Below are 26,610 nucleotides of genomic sequence, written 5' to 3' on the forward strand. Positions count from 1 at the left end.
AACTCCTTGAAAATTAAGTTTCAATTAATATATTTAATCATCTTTTACTAAAAAAAAAGGACGGTTTTTGCAATTACTTCTAATCTTAGATAAGTTTATGTAATATTAATATATATATGAATATATATGTGAACAAAGTTTGAGTTATTTATAAATAAGTAGATGGAAGTGCATAATTTGCTCTAGACAATGCATATATGAATTGGTTAGTACTTGCAATTGTTTCGAATATTTAGACAAATACAGGGCTCCTAATTAATCACCGAAAGTGAAAAATATGCAAGTCTTTCAAGGTTTTCAACCCCTTGCGAGCAACGGCTCCTCATCTGCCCTTATGTTGGGTCCTCCCTCCAAATGACTGGACCTGAACCAATTTAGTGGTGCTCTAAATATGGATGGTTGTGGAGCTGGGTTTACTGTTCAAAATTTCCTTGGTCGAATTGCAGAGTTTTTGTTAAGCACCCTTTGAGCCATGTGGATGCCACCCGTTATGCGTTCAGCTATCATTATTTATTTATTTTTACTTAGTATGCAACAGATATTAATGATCTCAAGCTTCATATGCTTGGCATCATTAGAGTTCATTGCAAGAGATATCAATCTTCATATGCTTGGCATCATTAGAGTTCATTGTAAGAGATATTTAGCTATTGAAGCTTTTTATATATTATAATTACATTGTTCAGAGAAAAAAATGTACCCACGCTGCTGCTAATATTGATAGGCAAAGGCTCTTATATACGATATCAATGATACTGAGTGTTTCTGCTCGACTATTATTAAAATTTATTATTTAATATGCAACAAAAAATTGTCTGTTAAAGTCTTCCATTTACCATGATTCATTGCATTGCTATTTTGCATTTTAAGAATGGTGGAAAAGAGAAAAAAAAAATTGTACCTCATATATTGCACAGGTTATATACTAGTAGGTAAACTAAATTCAAGATGGAGGATTGTCTATCACACTAGCCATGAGTAGATGCCACACGAATCCGTATAGGCTTTCTACATTTCAAATGGGAAAAAAAAGTGAGGGTCAATGGCTAGAATATTAAGCAGAAATTTCCCCTTAACTTGTAGGTAATGACATTTTTTAAGCAAAACATTTGATTAGCATATCCCATTTACAAAGGACTGCTTGCTTCAAATCTTCATAAAAATAATTATGTGATTGCGTCCGCCAAAACAATCAACTCCATAGCTTCATGCATTGCCTTCATAACCAAGCAGTCCTACACTCAACTGGATTGATGCCTCATCACTCGAGTGAATGTTTTTCCCTTACCGTTCCGAGGACCGAAGCCTGGCTCTGATATTAGAGTGGCTTTCTTTTTTTAAAAAAAAGAAAATAACAGTTTTTTTCAGATTCCCTGCGTTTATGGTTTTTGAATTCATATCTTTTATTTTTATCCTTGCTTCCTTTGATTTTTGAATACACCCAAGTATACTCTTTTCACCTCCTGTTCTTTTTGTTTTCTGAAGACAACTAAATAGATCAAAAGCGGAAGAGAAAAAGGTATCCATACTATCTTGGAATCATCCACTGGATTGGTGCAATGACAGTGGCTTCCTTCTAAAGTTTTTTCTTTTCCTTCTCAGTTTTCCAAAACATCATGCATATATATATATATATATATATATATAATTGAAAACTATAAAACCATGCGTATGCAAGCAGTTTCCTGAATTTAACTACCAGTATTCCACAGAGATGCTAAAGGCAGACCCGAAAACAAGATAGAAAGATAATCTATTGTCTTTGATACGCTCTAAACTCTATTCATCCGAAAACACAACCTGGGCTCCAAGGCCTAAATATGAAAACAAGAGTTGAATTACTTAGATACATTCATAAAACAGACATACATGACCTCAGAATAAGTCATAGTAAAACTAGCACCGAAGCTTTCCATCTCCTCCTAAGAATGAGCTCAGATCAATGGGGGCAGCCTATGAAACAACAGCAATCACTCAGCATAAGTTGCATAATGCAATTCAAAGAATTCGTTTCGTATTACAAATGTCATGATGATGTACCTAAAAGAGCTCAATTTATATCAAGAATGGTAAAAACTAACAAGCATTACAGCAAATGATGATTCACTTGCAAAGCAGCACCCTAAAATACTAAATTGGAATAAAGGTTAGAAAAAAAAAAATATGGTACATTTTGAAACATAGAGCCTTGGGCCCTTCATCTAATTCAAAAGCCGATATGAAATAATCTCTCCAAGTTTGTTACGTCACTTCCTGGATTACATGTTAGAAGCTTTTAAAATGGGATGACAAGTTTCATGCGAAGTGATCCATCATCTGTATTCTGAGCTGTGCTTATTTTTCTGCTTATTAAACCTTGCAATCCATCTTGTACATCACATTGCAAGTGATTTTTGCATAGAAATTTCACAGATATTCAAAGTAATGATGCACCAAATTTTAGGTTTATGCTTAAGTGGCAGAACCTCTCTTTCGAATCCATCAAAACAGCAGCTTTGTGAAATCCATATAAACTTCAAAAGGCAAGTAAGAGATAACCTCACTTCCACATATCCTTTTCAACAAATTCTTACCAAAAATAGCAATGCAAAGAAATCTCAATCTAAGTTTTCATACACAACTCATTTAGCAACTATAAAGCCATCAAATTGTAAATCCCCTGTTTATAACAAATAACATGAATGAACAATGGTAGGCTGCCATGTATTTCTAATGATGCCACCTAGTCACCTATCCACCTTCCCATCTCCATGTCCATATTCCTGTCCACCACATGAATGGAAGCATGAATGGACAATGTAATTTCAGAGAGTTCCATCTGTGTCATTTCTGTGTATCATGGTGGGGGTACCACCAACATTTCAAATTCGAGAATAACTCAAATCAAATACTTTGGAAAACATTGGGAGGGATGCAAACTCTTGGCTATAGCTCATTTCACTGAGGTTCCTATCTATAACACATCTAAAAACTGTCTTCCACCCAATCAATGTTTTGCTTATGTCGGTCGGGTTAGTTTAATGCTCTAAAAAATGCTTTGAACTATTTTAATTTTGTCCAACATCCAGCTGATTTGAACTATCTGTTGGAGTCCAATTGGATAGAGGCCAATTTCATTCAGACCTATTCTTATCTTTTTGCTGTATAAGGAATCAAGTCTATGATAGTTCCAAATCATGTCAAAGTTTTGGTCAGATCTCTGCCTACTTGACCTAGTTGTACCCATAGATGCGGACAAAACCATTTCCCTGTTTGAACCTGAGACTTGATTTGGTAATATATAGATAGATAATATAAACTTGAGCAACATCAGAGTGGCGCAGCGGAAGCGTGGTGGGCCCATAACCCACAGGTCCCAGGATCGAAACCTGGCTCTGATATTGAGAGAGCTTCCCGTCACTTTTTTTCCCTTTTTTCCTTTTCTATTACCTTCACATTTACCTGTTTGACAACCCATAGTCATATAGTAAGTATTTAAAAGCAGGTCCCACTGTATTAAATCCAAAAGAGGCATTAAAAAGTCCCATTTCTTTTATTCAAAGGCAAACCTCTTCTTTTTCTTCTTCTTCTCTGTTTTACCATTTCACACCACATGTTTGACAACCATCTTCTTATCAGCGCTTAGAAGCGACATCAGAGCAGCGCACAATATTAGAAATAAATAACATCAGCTTGAACAACATCAGAGTCGCGCAACGGAAGCATGGTGGGCCCATAATTTCTGACACTGCTTTGTCCCTTTTTTCTAAAGTACTCTACTTTTTAAAACCTTCATAACACTTGTTGTTTGACAACCCATATTCTTCTAATTACCTATAAGAAGGTCCCCACCATATTAACCTGAGAGAGATGCTATATTCTGAAGCACTGGTTCACCTTAGTGATGTTATCAGGCCTCCAGGCATTTAAAAGGTCCTTTTCTTTTTTCGAAAAAAACAAACCTTTTCTTCTTCTTCTTTTTTTTTTTACCCTTCACACCACCTGTTTGACAGCCCATGTTCTTACAAGTACTTAAAACCAGGATTGAACCTGAAAGAGATGCTATATTGTGAATCACTAGTTCTCCTTAATAATTTTATCACGCTTTTGGTCATTTAAAAGGATGTCAGATTCTAAATTTCTTACCAAATGCAGTCAAAACTTAAAAGATATTCTTCAAAAATGAAAAGTTTGCCTGGATTCTTCAGCAACGATAGAGCACCCAAGCACTGATCCCTCCTCAACTGAGTTCGAAATGACACTGGAGAAAGCCTGCAACCCATTGCGGATAATATTCCAAGGGTCAACAAAAAGTGCAGTCTGTATTTAAACAGGTTCAATCTAAATAACTACTATCGCATAAAACAATGAGGATTGTACATAAAGGAATTTTTATAAAACTGCTGTATATGCTATAATTTAAATGCCTCCTCAACCTTGTTTTAAATGTGAAAGCAAAATATTGAAAAAAGAAAAAACTATGCAAGCCAAACTATGACAAATAATTTGTCACACAACCTAAACCAAGTCTTTGTCATGATCATTAAGTGATAAACCATCTTGTTATGTTATTTCCTCAATGACAATATATTAAACGCTCTTGCAGTGGGATGAAGGCTATGATGTAGAGTTCAGGATCCACTCTCATTTATAATTCATGATATTTCTGACTCATTACAATTTGCAATACAATCTTCACACTGCTGTAATCATGCAAATTCATTTTGATCATCACATGCAACCTCCATAATGTCAGGCATTGTGAGTCTAAAATCCCTAAGCCCCATGTGATCCGACAACAAAAGAGGCTGCTAGTGGAAATGTCATATTTTTTCCCTCTTTTAACAACAAAGGTCTCATCATCTTGACCCAGTATTGTTTCACTATGTAACTTTTACATAGCAATAATTTAAAAGTTAGATCATCACAGATTCAAAAATTTTACACGTAATATCATTCAGTCATAAGTTTGGCCACCAAACCACAAACAAAATGAATACAAGTCAACTCTCTATGATCCTGTGATGTTTCTGTATTCAAATAAATAAACATTTGGGCTGTATCAGCACAGCACCAGAACTTTTGTACAGGGTGGGGGGCAGGGGGTGGGCACTAGGCACTAAAAAAGAAAAAAATTACACATCAAAATTTGCATCAAACTATCAAAATATAATGCTAATAAATATTGACGTCATGCCTGCTGTCCTTTTGTACAAGGAAAATCATATAAAATAGTTCCCTAGTTCTTTCAGCTATGAATATGCAGGATTATATTGCTAACTCAAATTCCTAAATCGGTGCTTTATATCTATAATTTATACTTCAAGAACTGAAACTAGGAAAGGTTATAGATGCTAGTTAAACTAAAAATGAATATGTGTTGCATTGTATTTTGCATTTTTCTGAGAACAAATGTCATAGATATGTGAAACCCATAATCTAAAGAGCAACTAAAATTACAAAACTAACTAAAGAAAATAGATACATGCAGTCAATAAAATCTGGGAAAAAGAAAAAGTATTAAATGTAGTTAGATGTGTAACCAAAAGATAAATACAATATGTGATTAGTCATCATAGAATGCATGCCTTACTTCTAAATGAAAATGTTGCTGGTGGTCCAAACCGAGAACGATTGGCACAGTGGTGTGAACGGGGTTCCCTTTGAGTTGCTTTGGTTGCGCTCCGCCCTCCGCCGTGAAACCTGCAAGCAAGCCTCGCACCACCACCGGGGTAGTGGGGGCCCTCCGACGATCAAGTCAGAGGAGATTAAAGGAGAAGGAGAAGGAGAAGGTAGCAGGTGAGATGATACTCTGGAAGATATATCTTACCCTCCCCCTTCCCCCCCAGCCTCATATATATCAGGCTGGGGGGTTTTTCCGGGGATTCGTCATCGTGTGGCACGATGGGGCTGCCACTGACATGGCCGTTACAGGGCGTCGCGGGGCAGCGCTGGGTACAGCCATGGCAGGGCATAGTGGAGCTCCGCTTTGTACGGCTGTTACAGGAGATCGTGGGGCAGCGCCGGATACGGCCGTTGCAGGGAGTAGTGGAGCAGGGGGCCGCGGCGTGCCTCAGAGGAACAGTCTGTTGTTGTCGAGAGATTGCCGACTCGGGGTCGGATTGCTGGATCAAGGGGCAGCCGACTCGGGGTCGGGCTGCGGAGCCGAGGATATCCGACTCGGGGTCGGATTGCTGGATCAAGGGGCAGCCGACTCGGGGTCGGGCTGCGGAGCCGAGGATATCCGACTCGGGGTCGGATTGCTGGATCAAGGGGCAGCCGACTCGGGGTCGGGCTGCGGAGCCGAAGATATCCGACCCGAGGTCGGATTGCTGGATCAAGGGGCAGCCGACTCGGGGTCGGGCTGCGGAGCCGAGGATATCCGACTCGGGGTCGGATTGCTGGATCAAGGGGCAGCCGACTCGGGGTCGGGCTGCGGAGCCGAAGATATCCGACTCGGGGTCGGATTGCTGGATCAAGGGGCAGCCGTAGTCTTCCTGAGCGCGTGTGCCGGTCACGTGGGGCATGGTGGCTAAGTTCCCCCGTAACAGTAGCCCCCCACTCCCGAGCCTGGAACCAGGAGGGGAACGGGTGAAGGGAGTGATGCTTCGAGATTGCCGCCATCCCTCGGAACGGCGCGCGCGCTCCGAGCTTCCCGCCTTCTTTATGGCGTATGGCAGTTGTCGCTGATCTGGCGGTCAGCGGATTTCGGCGGACATCCTTCCTTAATGGCGTCGATTCGCCTTTGGGGCGCGAACAAACTTTCGGCAGCCAGGCGTCCTCTGGCGTCACTGAGGCGTCACCCGCCTTTCCGCCTATTTAACCGGGGGCCCTCCCCTGTCCGCCTCTCTCTTCACAGGCATCTTCAAGTTTCTCCCTTGTGCCGCTGCCGTTGCCGCCGAACTGTTCGTTCGCTCCTCCTTTGACGCTCTCGGAGCCGTTCTTCCTTCCTTTCCGGTGAGTTGCCCCACTCTTCAATTTAGGGCTCTCCGTACTTTCTCCTTTCGTTTTAGTGTACTCCAGTCGTTCCGGTGCCTTCCCCCCTCGTGACCCCGTCCTGACCGTAGGTTCACTGGCCATTAGGGATGGACGAAGTAAGGGCGGAAGGCATTCGGTCGGAGCTGGTCCCTGAAGACCTAGATAGGTTCGTGGCCCGGTACCACCTTCCCGAAGCCTGCAACATTACGCTCCCGGGGCCTGAGGAGAGGATGTCCCATCCTCCTCCAGGGAAGGTCGCCATCAATGAGGACATCCTTCGGGCTGGGTTCCGCTTTCCCCCCTCGGACTTAGTCGTGCAGGTGCTTCGGGGTTTAAGAATGGCGCCGACGCAACTGGTGCCGAACTCATGGCGTACCTTGACGGCCTTCCAGGTTCTCTGCCGCATGCACGAGGTTCCCGCCACCCTGAACGTCTTTTGGGAATGCTACGGCCTGAGCGGCCACCCCCGGGACAGAGGGTGGTGGTGCTTTGCGGCGCGGCGAGGGTGCGGCCTCGTCAAGGATGCTCCTTCCTCCATTCACGGCTGGAAGGAGCGTTTCTTTTTCATTGACGTAGATCTCTCTTGGGAAATCGGGGCAACCTGGGAGACGCCGATGAAGTCCCCGATCGGTTTATCGAGGTTGTCGAGGGAGGAGTCCGATGGCGTTGCCGTCTTGAGGGGGCTGGTTGCCGAGGGCCGGCTTCCCCCGGTGGCCCGCCTTATTTCCGAGGATGCCTTGGTGAACGTCGGTCTGAGCTCGGTCCCCGCCGCCGTGAGCCCGCCACCACTTCTTTTTTAGCTCTTTTCTCCTCTTTCGTTTCTTCTTTCCATCAGCTTCTCAGTTTCCGACCATCTCGTCCTTTTTGCAGAAATCGACGACGTCATGCGGTCGGACAAGGCGACGGCTGTCAGTAGGGCGTCGCTACTGGAAGCGGTCCGGAGGAAGAAACGGACTCCTCCGAGCGGGGTCCCACCGGCGAAGAAGTCCCGCCAGCAGGCGACTCCGACGCCGACAGACGGGTCCGGACCCACCGGTCAGGGGGACGCCGCGGGCTTGGACCGACAGTTGACGCCGTATCAGCCCTCCGGTGATGAGACTACCGCTTTTCCGGAGGCGTCACCCGGGCGCGCCCGAGACGGCTAGGTCGGACGCGATTGGTCCCCAGCCCGGCCTTCGACTCGGTCGGCTTCGGATGATACGAGAAGGAGCGCGCCGAGGCCCCGGCCGAGCGGGACCCTGTCGATTTCTGGAGCGGCCCCCGTCCCGAGCACGGTCAGCACGACTCTCCCCCAATCAATGGGTAAGGGTAAGGCCGCAGAACCACCGTCCGGCTCCGGGGCGAAGTCGGGGTCAGCCTTCACTTTCGCCGGCGCCCGAAACCTCATCGAGACGGTGCTGCTGGAGAGTGACCGTAGGCGGGTCCGGCAGATGGGGATCCCTGACGTCGGGGCTGCCAGCTGCGTCTGTCTCATGTCGGTGAGTGTTCTTCTGGCCGCTTTCGTCATTTATAGGCTCTATTGATCCCCGCCTGACGCCCTCATTTTTCCTATCTCTTAGCTCGCCCAGTACATGATCCGTCTGGAGGAGAGCCACGAGGAACAGGCGAGGCTTCTGGCGAGGGCCGAGAGCCGACTAAAAGCTGTAGAGGATGGAGGCCAGGCTGCGGCGGGGAGGACGACCAGGGACCTCGAGACGAGGCTCCAGGTGGCCGAAGAGCGGGTACTCGGCTTCGCCGCCCTCGAGAGGCAACTATTGGAGACTCAGGAGCAACTCAAGGTTGCCTCGGGTCTCGAAGGCGAGATCAGGAAGGCGGAGGAGCGGGCCGAAGAGCAGTCCCGGAAGGCTGCCGACTTCCGGAAGAGGTGGGAGAAGGCCCAGCAGTCAGCCGACAACGCCCGCAACCGAGCCCGATCTCTTGAAGCCAAGCTGGCCGAATTGGAATCGGCCTTGGAGGAGTCCCGCGCGAGCAACCAGGAGCTTCATTCGCGCCTGGAGGAGGCTGAGGCTGCTCGCGTTGCTGCCGAGGCGAAGCACATGGAGGCTCGGGCCGATCTGCTGAGGGTCTCCTCCGAGGCGGACGACCGGATTGTGGCGAAGGTCATGGAGGCGAAAGCTCAGATTACGGAGCGAGCGGAGGCGGCGCTGGCCGAGAAGAGCGCGGAAATCGGGCGTCAGGCGGTACAGGCCTATCGTCAGTCCGCCGAGTTCATCCGTGACATGTCGGACGCGGGGTCCGACTCCTTTGTCTTAGGCTTCGATGAAGGCCTGGCGAGGGTGTCCGCTAGATACCCCGAAATTGACCTGAGTGGGGTCTCCCTCCTCGACTCCCCTTCGATGCCATTGCCTGCTGATTCTCCAACTGTCTCCCTACCCCTTGCGGGTGTGCTCGCCGTTCCCGACCCAGGGGTTCCTCCAAGCTGACCCTCTGTATTTTTCTTTGTTCTTTTCTTTGTATGTTGGCGTTTTGTCATGTTGTATGCAAACAAAGCAAACAAAGTTAATGCAAACAAAGTGTTTCTTCATTTCACTTTCGTCCTTCCTCTTTTTAACTCTTGGTAGCGTCTCGCCGACTCCTGACTCTTGAAGTTCCTCCGGCGCTAGGCCAGGCATCCGAGGGTTAGGCCTCGGAAAATTCTTCCGGCGCTAGGCCAGGCATCCGAGGGTTAGGCCTCGGGAAATTCTTCCGGCGCTAGGCCAGGCATCCGAGGGTTAGGCCTCGGGAAATTCTTCCGGCGCTAGGCCAGGCATCCGAGGGTTAGGCCTCGGGAAATTCTTCCGGCGCTAGGCCAGGCATCCGAGGGTTAGGCCTCAGGAAATTCCGCTCATTGGTCGGCCAAGGCTGGCGCAAGCCGAGGCGACCGGTCGGGGCTTCAGGCTAGTCTGCTCCCGGGATGATCATCGGGTTAGCCTGGCATCCGAGGGCCGAGCCTCGGAAAATTCCGCTCGTTGGTCAGCCAAGGCTGGCGCAAGCCGAGGCGACTGGTCGGGGCTTCAGGCTAGTCTGCTCCCGGGATGATCATCGGGTTAGCCTGGCGTCCGAGGGCCGAGCCTCGGGGAATTCCGCTCGTTGGTCGGCCAAGGCTGGCGCAAGCCGAGGCGACCGGTCGGGGCTTCAGGCTAGTCTGCTCCCGGGATGATCATCGGGTTAGCCTGGCATCCGAGGACCGAGCCTCGGAGAATTCCGCTCGTTGGTCGGCCAAGGCTGGCGCAAGCCGAGGCGACCGGTCGGGGCTTCAGGCTAGTCTGCTCCCGGGATGATCATCGGGTTAGCCTGGCATCCGAGGGCCGAGCCTCGGAGAATTCCGCTCGTTGGTCGGCCAAGGCTGGCGCAAGCCGAGGCGACCGGTCGGGGCTTCAGGCTAGTCTGCTCCCGGGATGATCATCGGGTTAGCCTGGCATCCGAGGACCGAGCCTCGGGGAATTCCGCTCGTTGGTCGGCCAAGGCTGGCGCAAGCCGAGGCGACCGGTCGGGGCTTCAGGCTAGTCTGCTCCCGGGATGACCATCGGGTTAGCCTGGCATCCGAGGGCCGAGCCTCGGGGAATTCCGCTCGTTGGTCGGCCAAGGCTGGCGCAAGCCGAGGCGACCGGTCGGGGCTTCAGGCTAGTCTGCTCCCGGGATGATCATCGGGTTAGCCTGGCGTCCGAGGGCCGAGCCTCGGGGAATTCCGCTCGTTGGTCGGCCAAGGCTGGCGCAAGCCGAGGCGACCGGTCGGGGCTTCAGGCTAGTCTGCTCCCGGGATGATCATCGGGTTAGCCTGGCATCCGAGGGCCGAGCCTCGGGGAATTCCGCTCGTTGGTCGGCCAAGGCTGGCGCAAGCCGAGGCGACCGGTCGGGGCTTCAGGCTAGTCTGCTCCCGGGATGATCATCGGGTTAGCCTGGCGTCCGAGGGCCGAGCCTCGGGAAATTCTGCTCGTTGGTCGGCCAAGGCTGGCGCAAGCCGAGGCGACCGGTCGGGGCTTCAGGCTAGTCTGCTCCCGGGATGATCATCGGGTTAGCCTGGCATCCGAAGGCCGAGCCTCGGAAAATTCCACTCGTTGGCCACGCGCCTGTCGCTTGCCGTTCGACGGGATTTCTCCGTGGCCAGCTACGATCGTGTTTCTCCTATTCTCCAAGCGTCGCCTGGGGAACACCAGAAGGGTATTAAATGCTAATTGAGGCGTTACCTGAAAAATCGGATCGCCAGTTGCTGCTTGTAAGGAGTGTCAGTTAAGCGGCCGCGATACGCGCGTTCTTCGAGGCGGATGCGGCCTGGGCGCGAGCGGAGATACGTGGGCCGTGGGATACACACCGCCCGGAGTGTCCTGCATAAAGAATGCAATTAAGGAGAACGACGCTTAGGAGATCGTGGGAGGATACGCCTCGAGAGCTGGAACGGCTCCGGATTCGGTGCGCCCGCCTTTATTGGAGCCACCCGCATCGGAACGACCGGGGGGCCACAGTTTGGCTATAAATATAAGTGCAGGTGCGGTGGAGCCTCCCAAGCCGGAGCTATTCAGGTTGCCATGGATCGTGGACCTCCTCTCCGGCGTGTGGCTGGGAAACCCCTGCCGGAGGAACGGGAGGCGTGCCCCTCGCGACTTCCGCCAACTAGCCGTTTCATCTGGGATCAACAAGGAGGTTCTCCCCGGCGGAACTCCGCTCTAGGCGTTTCATCCGGGATCACGCTTCCTCGCGCTCTTCTCCCTTGTATTCCTTCCCTCCCCTTCTCCTGGGGAGGACCGGAATATCCCTTGGAGGTGGCGTTCCTCTGGAGGCAGCGTGAACTCCTCCTTCGTCCACTTCTTCTTCGTCCGTGCCGGCTCTTCGTCTTTTGCGTGAGGCGTCGACGGCGCCTCCGGGGAGAAGCACCCACGCCTGGTGGGATTGCAGCTGCTTCGGGTGGAGGGTTCGGGATCCCGGATCTTCAACTCTACAGAGTCCCCACCTCTTCCTTATTTTCTTTTCTCCCCAATCCCCCTCTGGGAATTCTTTGTAATCACACGAACACGCCATTGTAACCAGGAATTATTGAAATGAAAAGAATTGTACATTTTTTCGAACTGTCTTCCTGGCTTTGTCGTTCTATTGGTAATACGCCCGCAGGTTAGCGGAATTCCAGCTCCTCGAAATTTCTCGACCGTCTAGGGCCTCCAACTGGTAGGAGCCAGGTCGGTTTACCCAGCGAACCTTATACGGGCCTTCCCAATTTGGCGCCAGCTTCCCACCTTCCGCGGGTTGAGATGCTTTGGCTCGCCTTAGCACCAGATCTCCGATTCCGAAAAGTTTCGGTCGGACCTTGGAGTTATAATATCGGGCCACCCTCCGCTGATACATCGCCATCCGAACCTGCGCCATTTCTCTCGCTTCTTCCAAGAGGTCCAGGTTCCCTCGGAGTTGCTCCGAATTGGCCTCGGGTCGGTGCGTGGCCACCCGGGGCGAGGGGAGTCCGAGCTCCACGGGAACAACCGCTTCCGTGCCATAGGTCAGGCTGAAAGGTGTCTCCCCGGTAGGGGTCCGATGCGTGGTCCGATACGCCCAAAGGACATTCTCGAGTTCTTCGACCCAAGCTTGCCCCGTCCGACCGATTCGCGCCTTAATTCCTTGGAGGATTGTCCGATTTGTGACCTCGGCCTCACCGTTGGTTTGGGGATGCGACACAGATGTGAACCGATGCTCGATCCCGAACTCCTCGCAGAAATCACGGAAATGCTTGTTGTCGAACTGTCGACCATTATCCGAGATGAGGACTCGGGGTACCCCAAATCGGACAATGATGTTTTTCTTCACGAACTTTCGGACTTGCGCCTCCGTGATAGTGGCCAGCGGCTCTGCCTCCACCCACTTGGTGAAGTAGTCGATTGCAACAATCAAGAATTTCCGCTGGGCTGAAGCGACGGAGAATGGTCCGAGGATATCCATTCCCCACTGTGCGAAGGGCCAGGGTGCGGTGATTGGTGCCAAGGGGACTGAAGGGACTCTCTGGACGTTGGCGTGGCGCTGGCAGGCGTCGCATTTCCGTACATGATCCTTTGAGTCCTCCAACAAGGTAGGCCAATAATAGCCTTGCCTCATGATCTTGTGCGCCAAGGACCTAGCCCCCAAGTGCGATCCGCAAACGCCCTCGTGGACTTCGCCGAGGACGTAGGCCGCCTCCGAGGGGCGGAGGCACCTTAAGAGGGGGGCGGTAAACGAGGTCCGATACAGCTTCCCTTCATAGAGTACGTACTGGGCGGACTTCTTGACAAGTCGCCGAGCTTGGTCTTCGTCTTCAGGGAGGATCCCTTCGGCGAGGTAGGCGACGAGCGGGTCCATCCAAGACGGCTCCGGATCAATCGCCATCACCGCTCCAGCCTCGCCGATGCTCGGGGCTTCCAGGGTCTCCAGGTAGATTGCCCTTGACAAGTTGTGCGCCTCTGCGCACACCAAGCGGGACAACCTGTCGGCCCTAGCATTTTCGCTTCTAGGGACCTGCTGGATGTCGACACTGCCGAGATCGGAAATGAGTGCTTGCACCTTCCGGACGTAGTTCTGCATGGTCGGGCTCCGGGCCTCGAACTCCCCACGGACCTGCCCGACCACCAGCTGGGAGTCGGTGAAGACCTTCAAACGCCGGATGCCGAGCTCCCTGGTGAGTTTGAGTCCCGTGACTAGGGCCTCGTACTCCGCCTCGTTGTTGGTCACTGGAAATCCAAATCTCAAGGCATACTCGGCTATCACTCCATCAGGACTGGTAAGGACCAGCCCGGCTCCTCCACCCTCGGGGTTCGACGACCCATCGATGTGAAGCGTCCAGGTCGGGAGGTCGAGGCTGGGCGTTTCCGGCGGTCTAGGTTCCGCCTCCTGCACCGTGCACTCAGCGAGGAAATCCGCGAGTACCTGGGCCTTGATGGCGGGTCGAGGCTGGTAGCGGATGTCGAACTCACCGAGTTCTATTGCCCACTTCACCAGCCGTCCCGCATTCCCGGGGTTGCTGAGGATCTGTCGTAGTGGTTGATCAGTTAAGAGGGTAACAGAATGGGCCTGGAAATAGGGGCGGAGTCTCCTGGTCGCGGTCAGCAGCGCGAAGGCGATCTTCTCAGCCTTCGTATACCGCGTCTCGGCATCCCGTAGGACCCGGCTGATGTAGTACACGGGCTTCTGGAGCTTTGCCTCTTCCCGAACCAGCACCGCACTGACCGCGGTTGGGGAGACCGCCAGATAGAGATAGAGCATCTCCCCTTCTTGCGGCTTGGACAGTAGGGGAGGAGACGCCAGGTATTCCTTGAGCTGGTCGAATGCTGCTTGACATTCGGCCGTCCAGAGGAAGTCTTTCGGGCGTTTTAACACCTTGAAGAATGGTTGGCAGCGTTCGGCCGATTTTGCCACAAATCGTCCAAGCGCGGCGACCCTTCCAGCGAGCTCCTGAACCTCCTTTACTTTGGTCGGAGGGGACATACCTTGGATGGCCTTGATTTTGTCCGGGTTGGCTTCGATACCCCGCTGGTTGACAATGAAACCGAGGAACCTCCCGGCCGAAGCGCCGAAGGCGCACTTCGCTGGGTTCAGCTTCATGCGAAACTTCCGCAAGGTGGTGAAAGTCTCCTCCAAATCCGCGATGTGCTGGTCTGCATGGCGGCTCTTCACCAGCATGTCGTCCACGTACACCTCCATGTTCCGGCCGATTTGCTCTTTGAAGATTTTGTTGACGAGGCGCTGGTAAGTGGCGCCAGCATTCTTCAGACCGAAGGGCATTACCTTGTAGCAGTACAGCCCCCGGTCTGTTATAAAGGCAGTTTTCTCCTCGTCCTGTGGGGCCATCATTATCTGGTTGTAACCGGAGAAGGCGTCCATGAAAGACAGCAGCTGATATCCGAAAGTCGCGTCGACCAGTTGGTCTATTCGCGGAAGCGGAAAGCTATCCTTAGGGCACGCCTTGTTCAGGTCGGTATAGTCGACGCACATCCTCCACTTCCCGCTCGCCTTCCGGACAAGTACAACATTTGCCAGCCACTCGGGGTAGCTTACCTCCCTTATGAATCCTGCCTCCAAGAGCTTGTCTACCTCCTGGTCGACCACCCGGATCCGATCCGGGGCACAGTGTCTCTTCTTCTGCTTTATTGGTCGGTGGGTCGGGTCGACGTTGAGGGCGTGAGAAATGACCTCCGGGTCGATCCCAGGTACATCGGCCGCCGACCAGGCAAATACATCGGTATTGGCTCGGAGGAATTCCACCAACCGGGCCCGAGCTCCCGGATCGAGATTGGCGCCGACCCGGACCGCCCGGTCGGGGCGGCCTTCCTCGAGGGGGACTTCGACCACACCCTCGGCCGGCTCCCCCTGCCGCAAGGCCACCTCGTCTCTGGCATCAAGGGACTCGACGCTTAGGGCTTCCACGGGCTTCTTCCCTTTGAGGGTTGCTAGAAAACATTGCCGTGCGGTCGGTTGGTCACCTCGGACCTCTCCGATCCCGACCGCCGTGGGAAACCGCATGAGCAAGTGGTACGTGGAGACCACCGCGCGAAGGGCGTTCAGCCCGGGTCGCCCGAGGATAGCGTTGTAGGCCGAGGGAACACGGACGACCAAGAACCCGAGTCGCACCGTGGCTTCTGCGGGTGCGACGCCCGCAGTCACAGGCAGCTCAACGACACCTTCCGCCGGGACAGCGTCACCGGTGAATCCTACGAGGGGGTGGACATTTTGTGCAACAACTGTCTGGACAAGCTCATCTTTTGGAAGGCCTCGTAAAACAAAATATCAGCTGAGCTTCCACTATCTACAAGAATACGCCTTACATCATAGTTTGCCATAGTGAGGGAGATCACCATGGCGTCATCGTGGGGAGTCTGAACCCCCTTTACATCCTCATCAGAAAAGGTGATTACATTGCCGACCCTCTGCCTCTTTACGACGGCCGTCCCTGACGCTTCCGTCGAGCCCCCTGCGTTCCTCACGGGCCGAGAGCAGCCCCCAGTGATAGTGTGGATCACGCCCGCAACGGGTCGATTCTGCTCCCGAGGCTCCGGAGGAGCCGGATCGGCCGGACGCGGGTCTGCGGGGGGACGTCGGTCGCTCACATATCGACCGAGACGCCCCCGACGGATAAGGGCCTCGATCTCGTCCCGAAGCTGGAAGCAGTCCTCTGTGTCGTGGCCGTGGTCTCGGTGGTACTCACAGTACGCCCGGGAGGGCCTCTTTTCAGGGATCCTTCGTATCTGTCTCGGGGCCGGGAGGTCCTCCCGCCCCTTGATCTCCATAAGGATCTGGGCCTGGGGAGTCAGGAGAGGGGTGTACCGGTTGAAACGTCGGGGCGGAGAACGAGGGCGTGGGGCGCCGTGGTTCTTCGCCGGCGACGGGCTTCTGCGCCGACGCTGGGGCGTCGGGCTCCTCCTCTGGCGTGCCTCTTTCCGCCTTTTCTTCCCAAGCTTTGGAGGGATCTCGGCAGCCTCCTTGCTCCGGTGGGCGGCCGCCTCCTCGGCGTCCGCATACTGATTCGCCCGGGACAACAGCTCTGGAAAGCTCCGCGGCAGGCGTTTGTCCAGGGAGAAGGTGAGCCTGCCCTTCCGGAAGCCACGCTTCAGGGCTGAAAGAGCTACCTCCTGACTCAGGTTCCGGACCTCCAGCGTAGCCCTGTTGAAGCGGGTAAGATAATCCCGCAGGCTTTCTCCCTCGTTTTGCCGGACGTCAAAGAGGGAGTCGGAGACCAGTCGCCGCCGGCTACTGACGGCGAAATGAGTGATGAAGAGGCGAGTGAACTGGTCGAAAGACCGGATTGAGTCAGCCTCCAGCCCGGCGAACCACGCCCTCGCCGGGCCACGGAGGGTTGCCGGGAAGGCCTTGCAGAGAAGGGGATCTGATGCTCCGTGGAGGAGCATAAGGGTCCTGAAACTCTCGACGTGATCCCGCGGGTCTGCCGCCCCGTCATAGGGCTCGATCGCCAGCATTTTGAACCCCGGGAGATTCGGAGTTCGCAGGATCCTCGAGGCAAGTGCCGGCTGGGAGGAGATCTCTAAGTCGGCGAAGGGATCTTTGGAATGGCCCTTCAGGACCTGGAGTTGTCGGTGGAGATCGTCCACCCGCCGGTCCAGGGAGCGCGACCGGTGGGTGGGAGACAAGGAGCGGCGAGTAGGGGACCGACTGGAGCGCGGGTTCCTCGAGGACTGGGGGGTCTGGGAACGCGCCCGGGCCCGCCTCTCGTACCCCGCGCAGCTCCGATGGAAAGGTCCCGGCAGAATAGACCGTGCTCGAGAATCCTCCTCGCGCCGGCGCTCCTCCCCATGGGAGAGGAAGGAGCGCGGGTTGAGGAGGACAGGCGAGCGCTCAGGGAGCAGTGGCTCCTGAGCCCGCTACGGCGCCCGGGACATCGCGCCCTGCAGATTCTGCACCGCCTCCGCGAGGGTGCGAACCTGCTGGGTTAGCTGGTCGAACTGGGCGGCTTCGACCATCTGAATGGGCGGTGGGGCGGTGGAGTGTTGCTGAGAGCGTGTTGGAGATGCAGCGGCCTCCCAGCCAGTGGCGCGAGAGGTCCCGCGACCGGAAGCATTGGAAGCTCCACGACCACCTCGCCGTGCCATTACGATCGCTCTGAGATCCGGACCCTCCTTCTAGCGCCAACTGTTGCTGGTGGTCCAAACCGAGAACGATTGGCACAGCGGTGTGAACGGGGTTCCCTTTGAGTTGCTTTGGTTGCGCTCCGCCCTCCGCCGTGAAACCTGCAAGCAAGCCTCGCACCACCACCGGGGACGGACGCTTTGGTCGGAGCCTCACGCAACAGTTAGCCCACATTAAGCTAGCAGAGAAAGAGGACTGCGTTCCTCCCGAGGTATTGTCCGCTTTGGGCGCTCCGGCCCGCGCGTCCAGCGCAGACGGGGGGAGACTGGTGCCCTCACGGTTTTGTCCCACAAAAGGGCCCTCGAGAGGAAAGGATTTCCACCCCCCATTTAAGGCACAGAACCTTTCCGCTACTAGCCGATGTGGGACTAAATTCGGGTGCACCCCCCCACAACATAGCCCCCCTAGCGGGAAGGTTCCTGTGGCGCCTCCCAGTCCTAGGGGGTAGTCTGCGGCAAGGGGCGCGGCCCTTCCTCTAGCGCCAACTGTTGCTGGTGGTCCAAACCGAGAACGATTGGCACAGCGGTGTGAACGGGGTTCCCTTTGAGTTGCTTTGGTTGCGCTCCGCCCTCCGCCGTGAAACCTGCAAGCAAGCCTCGCACCACCACCGGGGTAGTGGGGGCCCTCCGACGATCAAGTCAGAGGAGATTAAAGGAGAAGGAGAAGGAGAAGGTAGCAGGTGAGATGATACTCTGGAAGATATATCTTACCCTCCCCCTTCCCCCCCAGCCTCATATATATCAGGCTGGGGAGTTTTTCCGGGGATTCGTCATCGTGTGGCACGATGGGGCTGCCACTGACATGGCCGTTACAGGGCGTCGCGGGGCAGCGCTGGGTACAGCCATGGCAGGGCATAGTGGAGCTCCGCTTTGTACGGCTGTTACAGGAGATCGTGGGGCAGCGCCGGATACGGCCGTTGCAGGGAGTAGTGGAGCAGGGGGCCGCGGCGTGCCTCAGAGGAACAGTCTGTTGTTGTCGAGAGATTGCCGACTCGGGGTCGGATTGCTGGATCAAGGGGCAGCCGACTCGGGGTCGGGCTGCGGAGCCGAGGATATCCGACTCGGGATCGGATTGCTGGATCAAGGGGCAGCCGACTCGGGGTCGGGCTGCGGAGCCGAGGATATCCGACTCGGGGTTGGATTGCTGGATCAAGGGGCAGCCGACTCGGGGTCGGGCTGTGGAGCCGAAGATATCCGACCCGAGGTCGGATTGCTGGATCAAGGGGCAGCCGACTCGGGGTCGGGCTGCGGAGCCGAGGATATCCGACTCGGGGTCGGATTGCTGGATCAAGGGGCAGCCGACTCGGGGTCGGGCTGCGGAGCCGAAGATATCCGACTCGGGGTCGGATTGCTGGATCAACGGGCAGCCGTAGTCTTCCTGAGCGCGTGTGCCGGTCACGTGGGGCATGGTGGCTAAGTTCCCCCGTAACAGAAAATTTTTCAATCTTGCATATTCCAAAGTTACCCTGATGTCAGTCACTGTGCTTCATAACTCAACTCGGATAATATTTGGGAATGGACAACTCGTGATATTCAATGGGAGCCAAAGGGAGAGATGTGAGAGGAAGACAGGGATGGAGATAGATGTATTCTTCCTCCTTCCTTTTGTTTAGGAGAACGGAAGACGAAGAGACAGAAGGTGAGTAGTCTATTGGAAATAATGAAATCATGAAATGGGAGTTAATTCCCATTATTTATTTGGTAGGAGAGAGCCGGCGGGAGAGAGGAACTAGAGAAACTAGAGAGAGATTGCAGGAGAAGTTTCAATAGAAATAATGGATTCTCTTATTATCCTTCCTATATTTGCATAAAATTACAGAGTCATTTTTTTTATTCAAGACTCAGATTTTCAGCAGTAGTATTATCTGGGAAGATCCAGAGGAGAAGCAGTATTATCTGGTTGACATAGTGAAGAAGATATGATGATCAACCTGACCATGGAGATGAATCAGTTAACAAATTAATTTCCTGCTAATGATGTTCCCAACTCTTATTATGCTATAAAGCACTATTTTGATTTTATTTGGAGTAAGTGTCAGGAAAATGCAACCATCCATATCATTCATATGTGGCAGTAACAAAATATACATATAAAATGATGTAAAGGTGGTTCCATCAAGAGTGATGCACTTTAATATAACATCTATATAATCATGTCAATACACGTTTAGCTACAATGTTATGTTATGATTGTTCCTCATCTTCAATTTTGCAACCAAATCTCATAATTGTTATGCTGGTTGCCTCAATGGTCAGCTATGAACCTTATTTTTTAAACAAATAATAAGTAGGCTTAAGATTTATGCCAAAATTTCTTAGCTTAGTATATGCAATTCAACCAGAAGAATCATTAATCCATTCTACATCTCATTTATGTGATCTCTTTTCCTGCACCAGTCAAAAGATCAAAAATCCAAGGACATTCATTGAAAAATAAATCCCAGCTCAAATCACTCATGCTGGCAAACCTACAAGGGAACAGCAATATGATACTACTAGTTTTGCACTAAAACCACTACAAACAACACTAGCATTACTTTATCAGAGTTATAGATCCACAGGCAGCCAGAAAAAAAAAAAAACAGTGTTGTGGAGAAAGATCATAAGCAAAGACTGTGAAAACACAAATGATTTACATACTTGGGTCTGAGTTGATAAGTACAGCGGTTCCATCAAAGTTGCAGCTACCTCCACTCTGCTTCATCTTCTGCCAGTAGCTATTGAAAGCATAGGAAGCATGGGCCACAGCATTATCAGGGTAATAACAGCTCCCATTTGGCCTAATCTCCCCGCAGTCAGCACCACCATCCCCACAAGCATAATCCATTGCCTCCTGCAGCTTCTCTGCCGGAACGGTCGGCTTAGCTACACACCACAAGCCCCCCTTCTGCTCCTCCCCTGGGCCCGGCGCAGAGGCCGTCGGCGCCACCAAGCACGGCGGCGGAGGGACCGGGAACGCATCAGGTGGGTTGGCGGTGACCATCGGTGGCGAGGCATCAGGCGGAAAAGAAAACGAGGCATCAGGGGGCGGCGGCGCAAGTGGGACAGATGGGAACCTTGGGGCTTTAGCTAAATGAGAAGGGACTTGAAGGCCCAATGTTTTCGCCCCCTCTACGGACAGAAGAGAACTCAAAGAAGAGAGCTTTCTCACCACTCTGATGTCTCTAACCCTGGAACGACCCAACCTTTCCAAAGCCTCTCTGTAAGCGGAGAACACCAAGTTGGTTCTTTTGGAAGAATGGTCTATGGTGTAACCTGAGCTAGTCTCTCGGAGGAAGCTCGCCAAAGGTTGGAGTGTGTTCTGAGCTATATCACCTCGAAATCTAGAGTAAGAGGAGGGGTACTGCAAGCAATCAGAGGAGAAGGCAGCGGAGACTTTGATCTCTTTCACCATACCCCATCTCACAAGAGAGTAGTAAAGGTTCTTCACAGAGGGCAGGACCAAGCCCCAGAGGTGCTCCTGCCCTCTGTTGCAAAGGACTCCTTTTCCTACCACAATAGTGGTGATATTGGTGGATGGGAAGTGAGCTAAGACATGGGTTTTTAGCCACCCTTCTGCCGCTAAGACACTGGATGATACCACAGGGAGGTCTACTTCACTCACTGCGACTCCAATGGATGGCTTGCTTGTGGTGTGGGAGAGTGACTGAAGGCTTAGTTGGCTTGGTTCATGGAGGTGTACCAACTCAATGGCTTCTTGACCTGCAACTGAAAGCAGAATAACAACTCAATAGCCTCCAGAGAGAATGACAGAAAGAGAACAGAGAACAGAAGGGAAAAAAACACAGATGGTGTCCATTTTTTTACCAGTAAGACCCAGGAGAGGAAGAAGGGAGAGGAGAAGGAAGAAGCCCACCATCTTCTTCTTTTATTCTTGTTGCGAGGATCGGAAGGGAGAGGTGGCGAGGGATAAACCCCGCTTAAACCCTTGGAATGGAGGAGGGGGTGGTTGGGGGACTATAAGGAAAAGAGGAGGTGGTTTTTGTCACAGGCGGAATAAGTGGGGTTTGAGATGGAAGAAGCCATGGCTGAGGGTAAGTTGGTGAGCTTTATGCCTGTCCTCAGTGCTCAAAAGGCATTGGTAAGTGTGCCTCTGAGGCCAAGGACGGACGCATGGGAAGTGTGCCCCCTCACGGCCAAAAACAAGGACGACATGGAGTTCTTTGCTTACTGTTGCATGGACAATGTTGAAATTATGAGTGGCTTTAAGGTACATGCTATAGCTAGGTGTATCATATATATATATAAATGCATCCTTTCATGTTCCTTCTAAATTCCAATTTTTCATCTAGTCATTTATCAAAACTTGCAGCTAATTGGATAAACGCATAACAAAAAAAATGTTAAAGTATCACTATTGTATTCCTCACAACTGATAAGTCAGCCAACTAAGTTCTAAAATGATGTTTTAGAATGGAAATGGCCAAATCCCAGCCAATGCTCCTCTATTTCTTATTTATAATGTCAATTCTCTATTGCAACATAAAGATCAGGGGAAAATATAGGGGAATGGGTAGCAAAACGTTAATAGAAGCTCAAGTGAATCCTACAATGTTCTTTTTGAATAAAATCTTACCATCTAATTTGCAATAGACTATATTTTGATTAGTTTAAGCTAAAATAATTGATCATAAACCACAATTTGGAAAAGAAACAAGCTACAATAGAACCACGAAATTTTGTGTATAAATGAGTTTAGCCTCCAATGGCTGATAGCGACGGGCACTTTCACGCGTATTCTCCCCTCATTCAACACGCAAACTAACATCCACAAGTGCAATCAAATGATTTAGTTTGTGGGACGTGACATGCATTGCATTTATCATCAAAACAACATAGCTAGACATTTGCAGGTAATAAGATTAAGATATTTGTGAACCAGGTTTTACAAGGCTACTGAAAATAAAGCTAAAGACACTCGATCGTGCATATTTTACACCGCAAAGAGTTATAATTGAGCCATGAGAGAGTAGAAGTGGATCGATCATATTTATTTTCATCTAAATCTACCAAGATACAAGTATAAATTTAAAAACCTCGCTAATATCCATATCTACATCGTTATCGATAAAAATAAAAAATGAATACAATTGTATAAATATTCGATTCATATTTGAATATCCTGTCCTATTTATAATTCTATTTAAGTTTTTTTAAAAAAACTAAATTATCATATTAATAGATTACTTGATTAATTTATTTTTAAATAATTTATTTTTTTAATAATATTTTTGATTTTATAATTACAAAATTTAACTACCTTGTGGAGAGGAATTTTTGTGCCTGATTAATATTTATATCTGTCTCCGCTAACCAGCTGCCATCCAACGGTCAAACGATCTCTTATTGCGCGATAATGAACCGTTGACGGATGCGGCTGCTCACTTCCCGGTTTGAGCTGTTTTGCGGTCTTCGTGCCTGGCCGCCCGGGGCCCAAATAAGGAAAGGAATCTGATGGTGTGCAGGATTTCAGCAATAATGTCACTGTGGCCTCCAAGCTCCATCATTCATGCAGTTGATTGTCGAACCATGGCCTATTTTCTCTGCCAAAAGAAAATGATGGCCTGTTCTAACCAAACCTAAGTTGGCCACAAATTTTTCAAGTTTTAAAATAAGTGTTAGAACCATTTATGATCACAGTTTATATTACATATATAACATTATAAGAATTTATATTGTAAATGATCAATAGTTTTACTTGTACATTTCTCTAAATAATTTTTTAAAAAAGAGTTGACATTTTTTGTATTAAATTTCTCTTATTATTTTATCTGAAAAATAATATTTTTATATAATAAAAAATGAATGGAAATATAACACCATTATTTCTCATTATTTTCATTATTATCCATTATTTTTTGTTATAATATTGTTGCAATAGTGATTATGTTACTATAAAAAAATTGATTTTTTGCTTTTAAGGTAAATAATGTTCATTATAATAATTATAATAGGGGATAACGGTTTTGATGGAGGCCCATTGTGATGCAATAATATTGTTATTTCGCATCTTGAATTCAGCTCTTGTCTCATCTGTGTTAAATCAAAATTTAGATGTAAACTCATCCAATTTTCATTTTAATGAAGATGGAAGACTTGAAATTTTGTTTTTTCAATATATTTTTTAGCTTGAGCTGGTAAAATTTAAGCTAAACACAAGCCATGAGAAATACATAAAAATCAACTTGTATTATAGTCAAATCATTCTCTTTTTTTTTCTTCAGAAATATTATAGTCAAATCATTCAAGAATACCAATCAAAGTTGCACATGTTTTGTTCACTTGCAATGTACATCAAAGAGAAGTGTGGATGATATTGATGATTATCTATATTAGTTATATTTTCAATTTCTTCACGAATACTTCATTTTGCATTGCTATATTCCTTCAATAAATCTATTTATCAATACAATCATCCAATGTAAAGATGAGAATATAGGTTGATCGTTTCTAGCCTAATTTTGGATTAATTAACATTTAGAATTTAGATGATATGACTTGAAGATACAAGTTGATCAACTTCAAATATTAACAAATTGCTCCCTACAACTTTTTTTTTTTTTTAAAGTTCTATTAGATTGTCACCACTGTAATATATTTCTTGGCGGCCGTATTGTTACTAGAAGAAATCCAAATAAAAATTATTGAAATAGTTTTGTACAAATTTGAGTAATTGATACTTAAAATTGAGCAAACTTTTATCACAAAATAGCCCTCTAGGCACCCCACCACATTTGCATAGTTTTATAATAGAGACAGGAAAAGTTTTGAAGATTAATTGCATAAGTTCATAAAAAAGGTATATTAAGATCTTCAAAAACTACCTTGCTTTTTTGAGACAAATCGTGTTGTAAACAATATTTTCAAATTGTTTGTACGCAAATGTATAATTTTTTGAAGATAATTGGACTAAGAAAATGAACATATAGTCCCTTTAGAAGTAAGAAAAAAGTCTTATTCTTATAACGTGCCAAAGAATATAAATACAACCATGTACACAAAAGAGATAGCATATCGAATTTTAAAATGTTAAGATGGCCTCTTTCTCTCTCTCTTTTTCTCTCTTCATGCACAAGCATGCAATTTTTTTTCATAAACTGTATTGTAAAATGAAAAAAATCAAATGCCATTCTAGGTATAATGCTCACCATTAATTTACTTTTCAAACTTACGATGGCTAAAAAAATTTATAATATCATTTTTTAGCAGGAGAAAGAAAATTTAAGAATTCTCATGAAAGTAGCTCTAAAAGCATTAGGATATAGCAGATCTTTCAACTCTCTATGATAGTCATTAAATCACATGAATAAAGGGTGAGGATTGGAATCAGTTTAATAGCTAGGACTGAGAGGGGTTGGGGTTATATCTTTGTACAAAAGAAAAATTCACCTTCCTTCGTGGTAATCTATAGTTGGATCATCCATTGGTCACTTGATATTTATGCAGGCAGATGAATGATGGAACTTAGAGTGCTTTGAGATGGGTGTGGTGAATGATTCGATGGTAGATTCATGCAAAGAAGGTGAATCCTTCATTCACACAAAAGATTCAAGCACAATACTGGCTGGAGATGGATGGGAGAGAGTCCTTTCCTTTTCCCTTCCATCCAATAGAACTATACCACCTCAAATCCATTGTCATCCTTAGATCCTACAACTCTCAATCCAAGCCATTAAACCAACTTCTCTCCTTTATATAATTATAGCCATTCAATCGTACACAAACACAACAACTACAACCTCCTACCATCTCAGTTCTTAACTGATTACACCTCATTAATCCCTCCTAAAGCCTAAGACCTAATAGGAAGAAGCTTTTTCATACTCTATTATAGTTATTAGATTTAGGGCAATTACTCTGCATTCAATCCCAACTTCAGGATCCCTTACCCTTTTCTTGTAAAGCCTGCTATATCACTCTCCATTTTTTATGGAGGGCCTCTTATATAATATTGAACTTTTATGTTGGACCCTATTCCATCAAAGTTAAGTGCTTGCCACCTGATCATTGACCATTGGGACACCTCCTTAATGTTAATCATCAAAGTTCGTTATATTTTCTTCCTCCTCTAGGTTAGAACATGCTTAGCTTAAGGGTTTTCATGGTGGTTAACTGCAAAAGAAAAAAATAGGATAATATCTTGATCAATGCATGCATTAATGAGTCGCACTATCATTGATCAATATACATAAAGGGATGATTGGGAAGGAACGGAGTATGAGATACTCCCTAAATATGCAATATTACCTAGATACAAAAAAAAAAGATCTTTTAAATTATATTATATTATTAGTTTTATATTTTCTAGATACTATTTTGGACTTCTATTTTTTAGCCCTTCTCTATCTCTGTTTTCTCATTTAAAAAAAGAGCCATTAAAAAATTATATCATATACTATGTTTTTCAATATGTACCTCATGTTCTAATAGGTTGTGAGTCTAACTCGAACGTAACCTAACACCCTTGCCTAGTTGGGGTTCAACTAACCCATACTTGACCTGAGCCCAACAAATCAGATTGGGTAGTTTGGGTTTAGGTTGGGTTGGATAAAATGATCTAACTAAAAATGCCGCCCATAATCTAGAAATTAATCCAGCATCTAATCATCATGGCTTCACTATATCCAAGGCCCGGCCTATTAATGTGTGAGGACTCATTTAGTTTACAGGAAGAATTTTACATCATTGGAGCATTTTTTTCTAGAAAATTGATGTCTGAATACATAATATCTGAGAAAGTGATATTTTCATATTTGGTTGACCATAAAAAAATGATATAGAAAACATACTTTTTAAAATGACTTATATTTAGTTAAATGTGTATTTTTTAAAAAAAATTATATAAAATATCTGTTATATTTTTATTAAAGAGACTATATGAAAAAACAAAACACCACAGACATAATGTTTTAAATAGTGCATTTTACTTTTTGTTTGATGTACTTGAAAGAATTTCTTTTATTCAGGTCAGGTTGGCTTTAATAGATTTTGTTGGTTCTACAAAACATTATATAAACGTGAATGAACTTGTTTTGATTCAACATAATTTTGGATCTGATGGGGGTTGTGTGACTCTGCATGAATT

The 26,610-nt window shown here is 48.4% G+C and overlaps 1 protein-coding gene and 1 non-coding gene across 2 annotated transcripts; one reads left to right on the plus strand and one right to left on the minus strand.

Moving 5' to 3' along the window:
• Positions 1–1,670: 1,670 nt before the first annotated feature.
• On the minus strand, positions 1,671–21,578 carry LOC103705296 (glucan endo-1,3-beta-glucosidase 13-like). Its single transcript, XM_039122049.1, has 4 exons — positions 21,333–21,578; positions 20,166–21,233; positions 4,175–4,251; positions 1,671–1,953 (listed from the first exon to the last, which is right to left on the minus strand). The coding sequence occupies exons 1-3, from the start codon at positions 21,382–21,384 to the stop codon at positions 4,220–4,222; spliced, it is 1,152 nt and encodes a 383-aa protein (XP_038977977.1). The 5' UTR covers positions 21,385–21,578; the 3' UTR covers positions 1,671–1,953; positions 4,175–4,219.
• Positions 3,309–3,380, plus strand: TRNAM-CAU. Its single transcript has one exon. It is a non-coding gene; the product is annotated as a tRNA-Met (tRNA).
• Positions 21,579–26,610: the final 5,032 nt, after the last annotated feature.

This window comes from Phoenix dactylifera, unplaced genomic scaffold (genome assembly GCF_009389715.1).
Source record: "Phoenix dactylifera cultivar Barhee BC4 unplaced genomic scaffold, palm_55x_up_171113_PBpolish2nd_filt_p 001336F, whole genome shotgun sequence".
In the NCBI taxonomy this organism is placed as follows: Eukaryota; Viridiplantae; Streptophyta; class Magnoliopsida; order Arecales; family Arecaceae; genus Phoenix; species Phoenix dactylifera.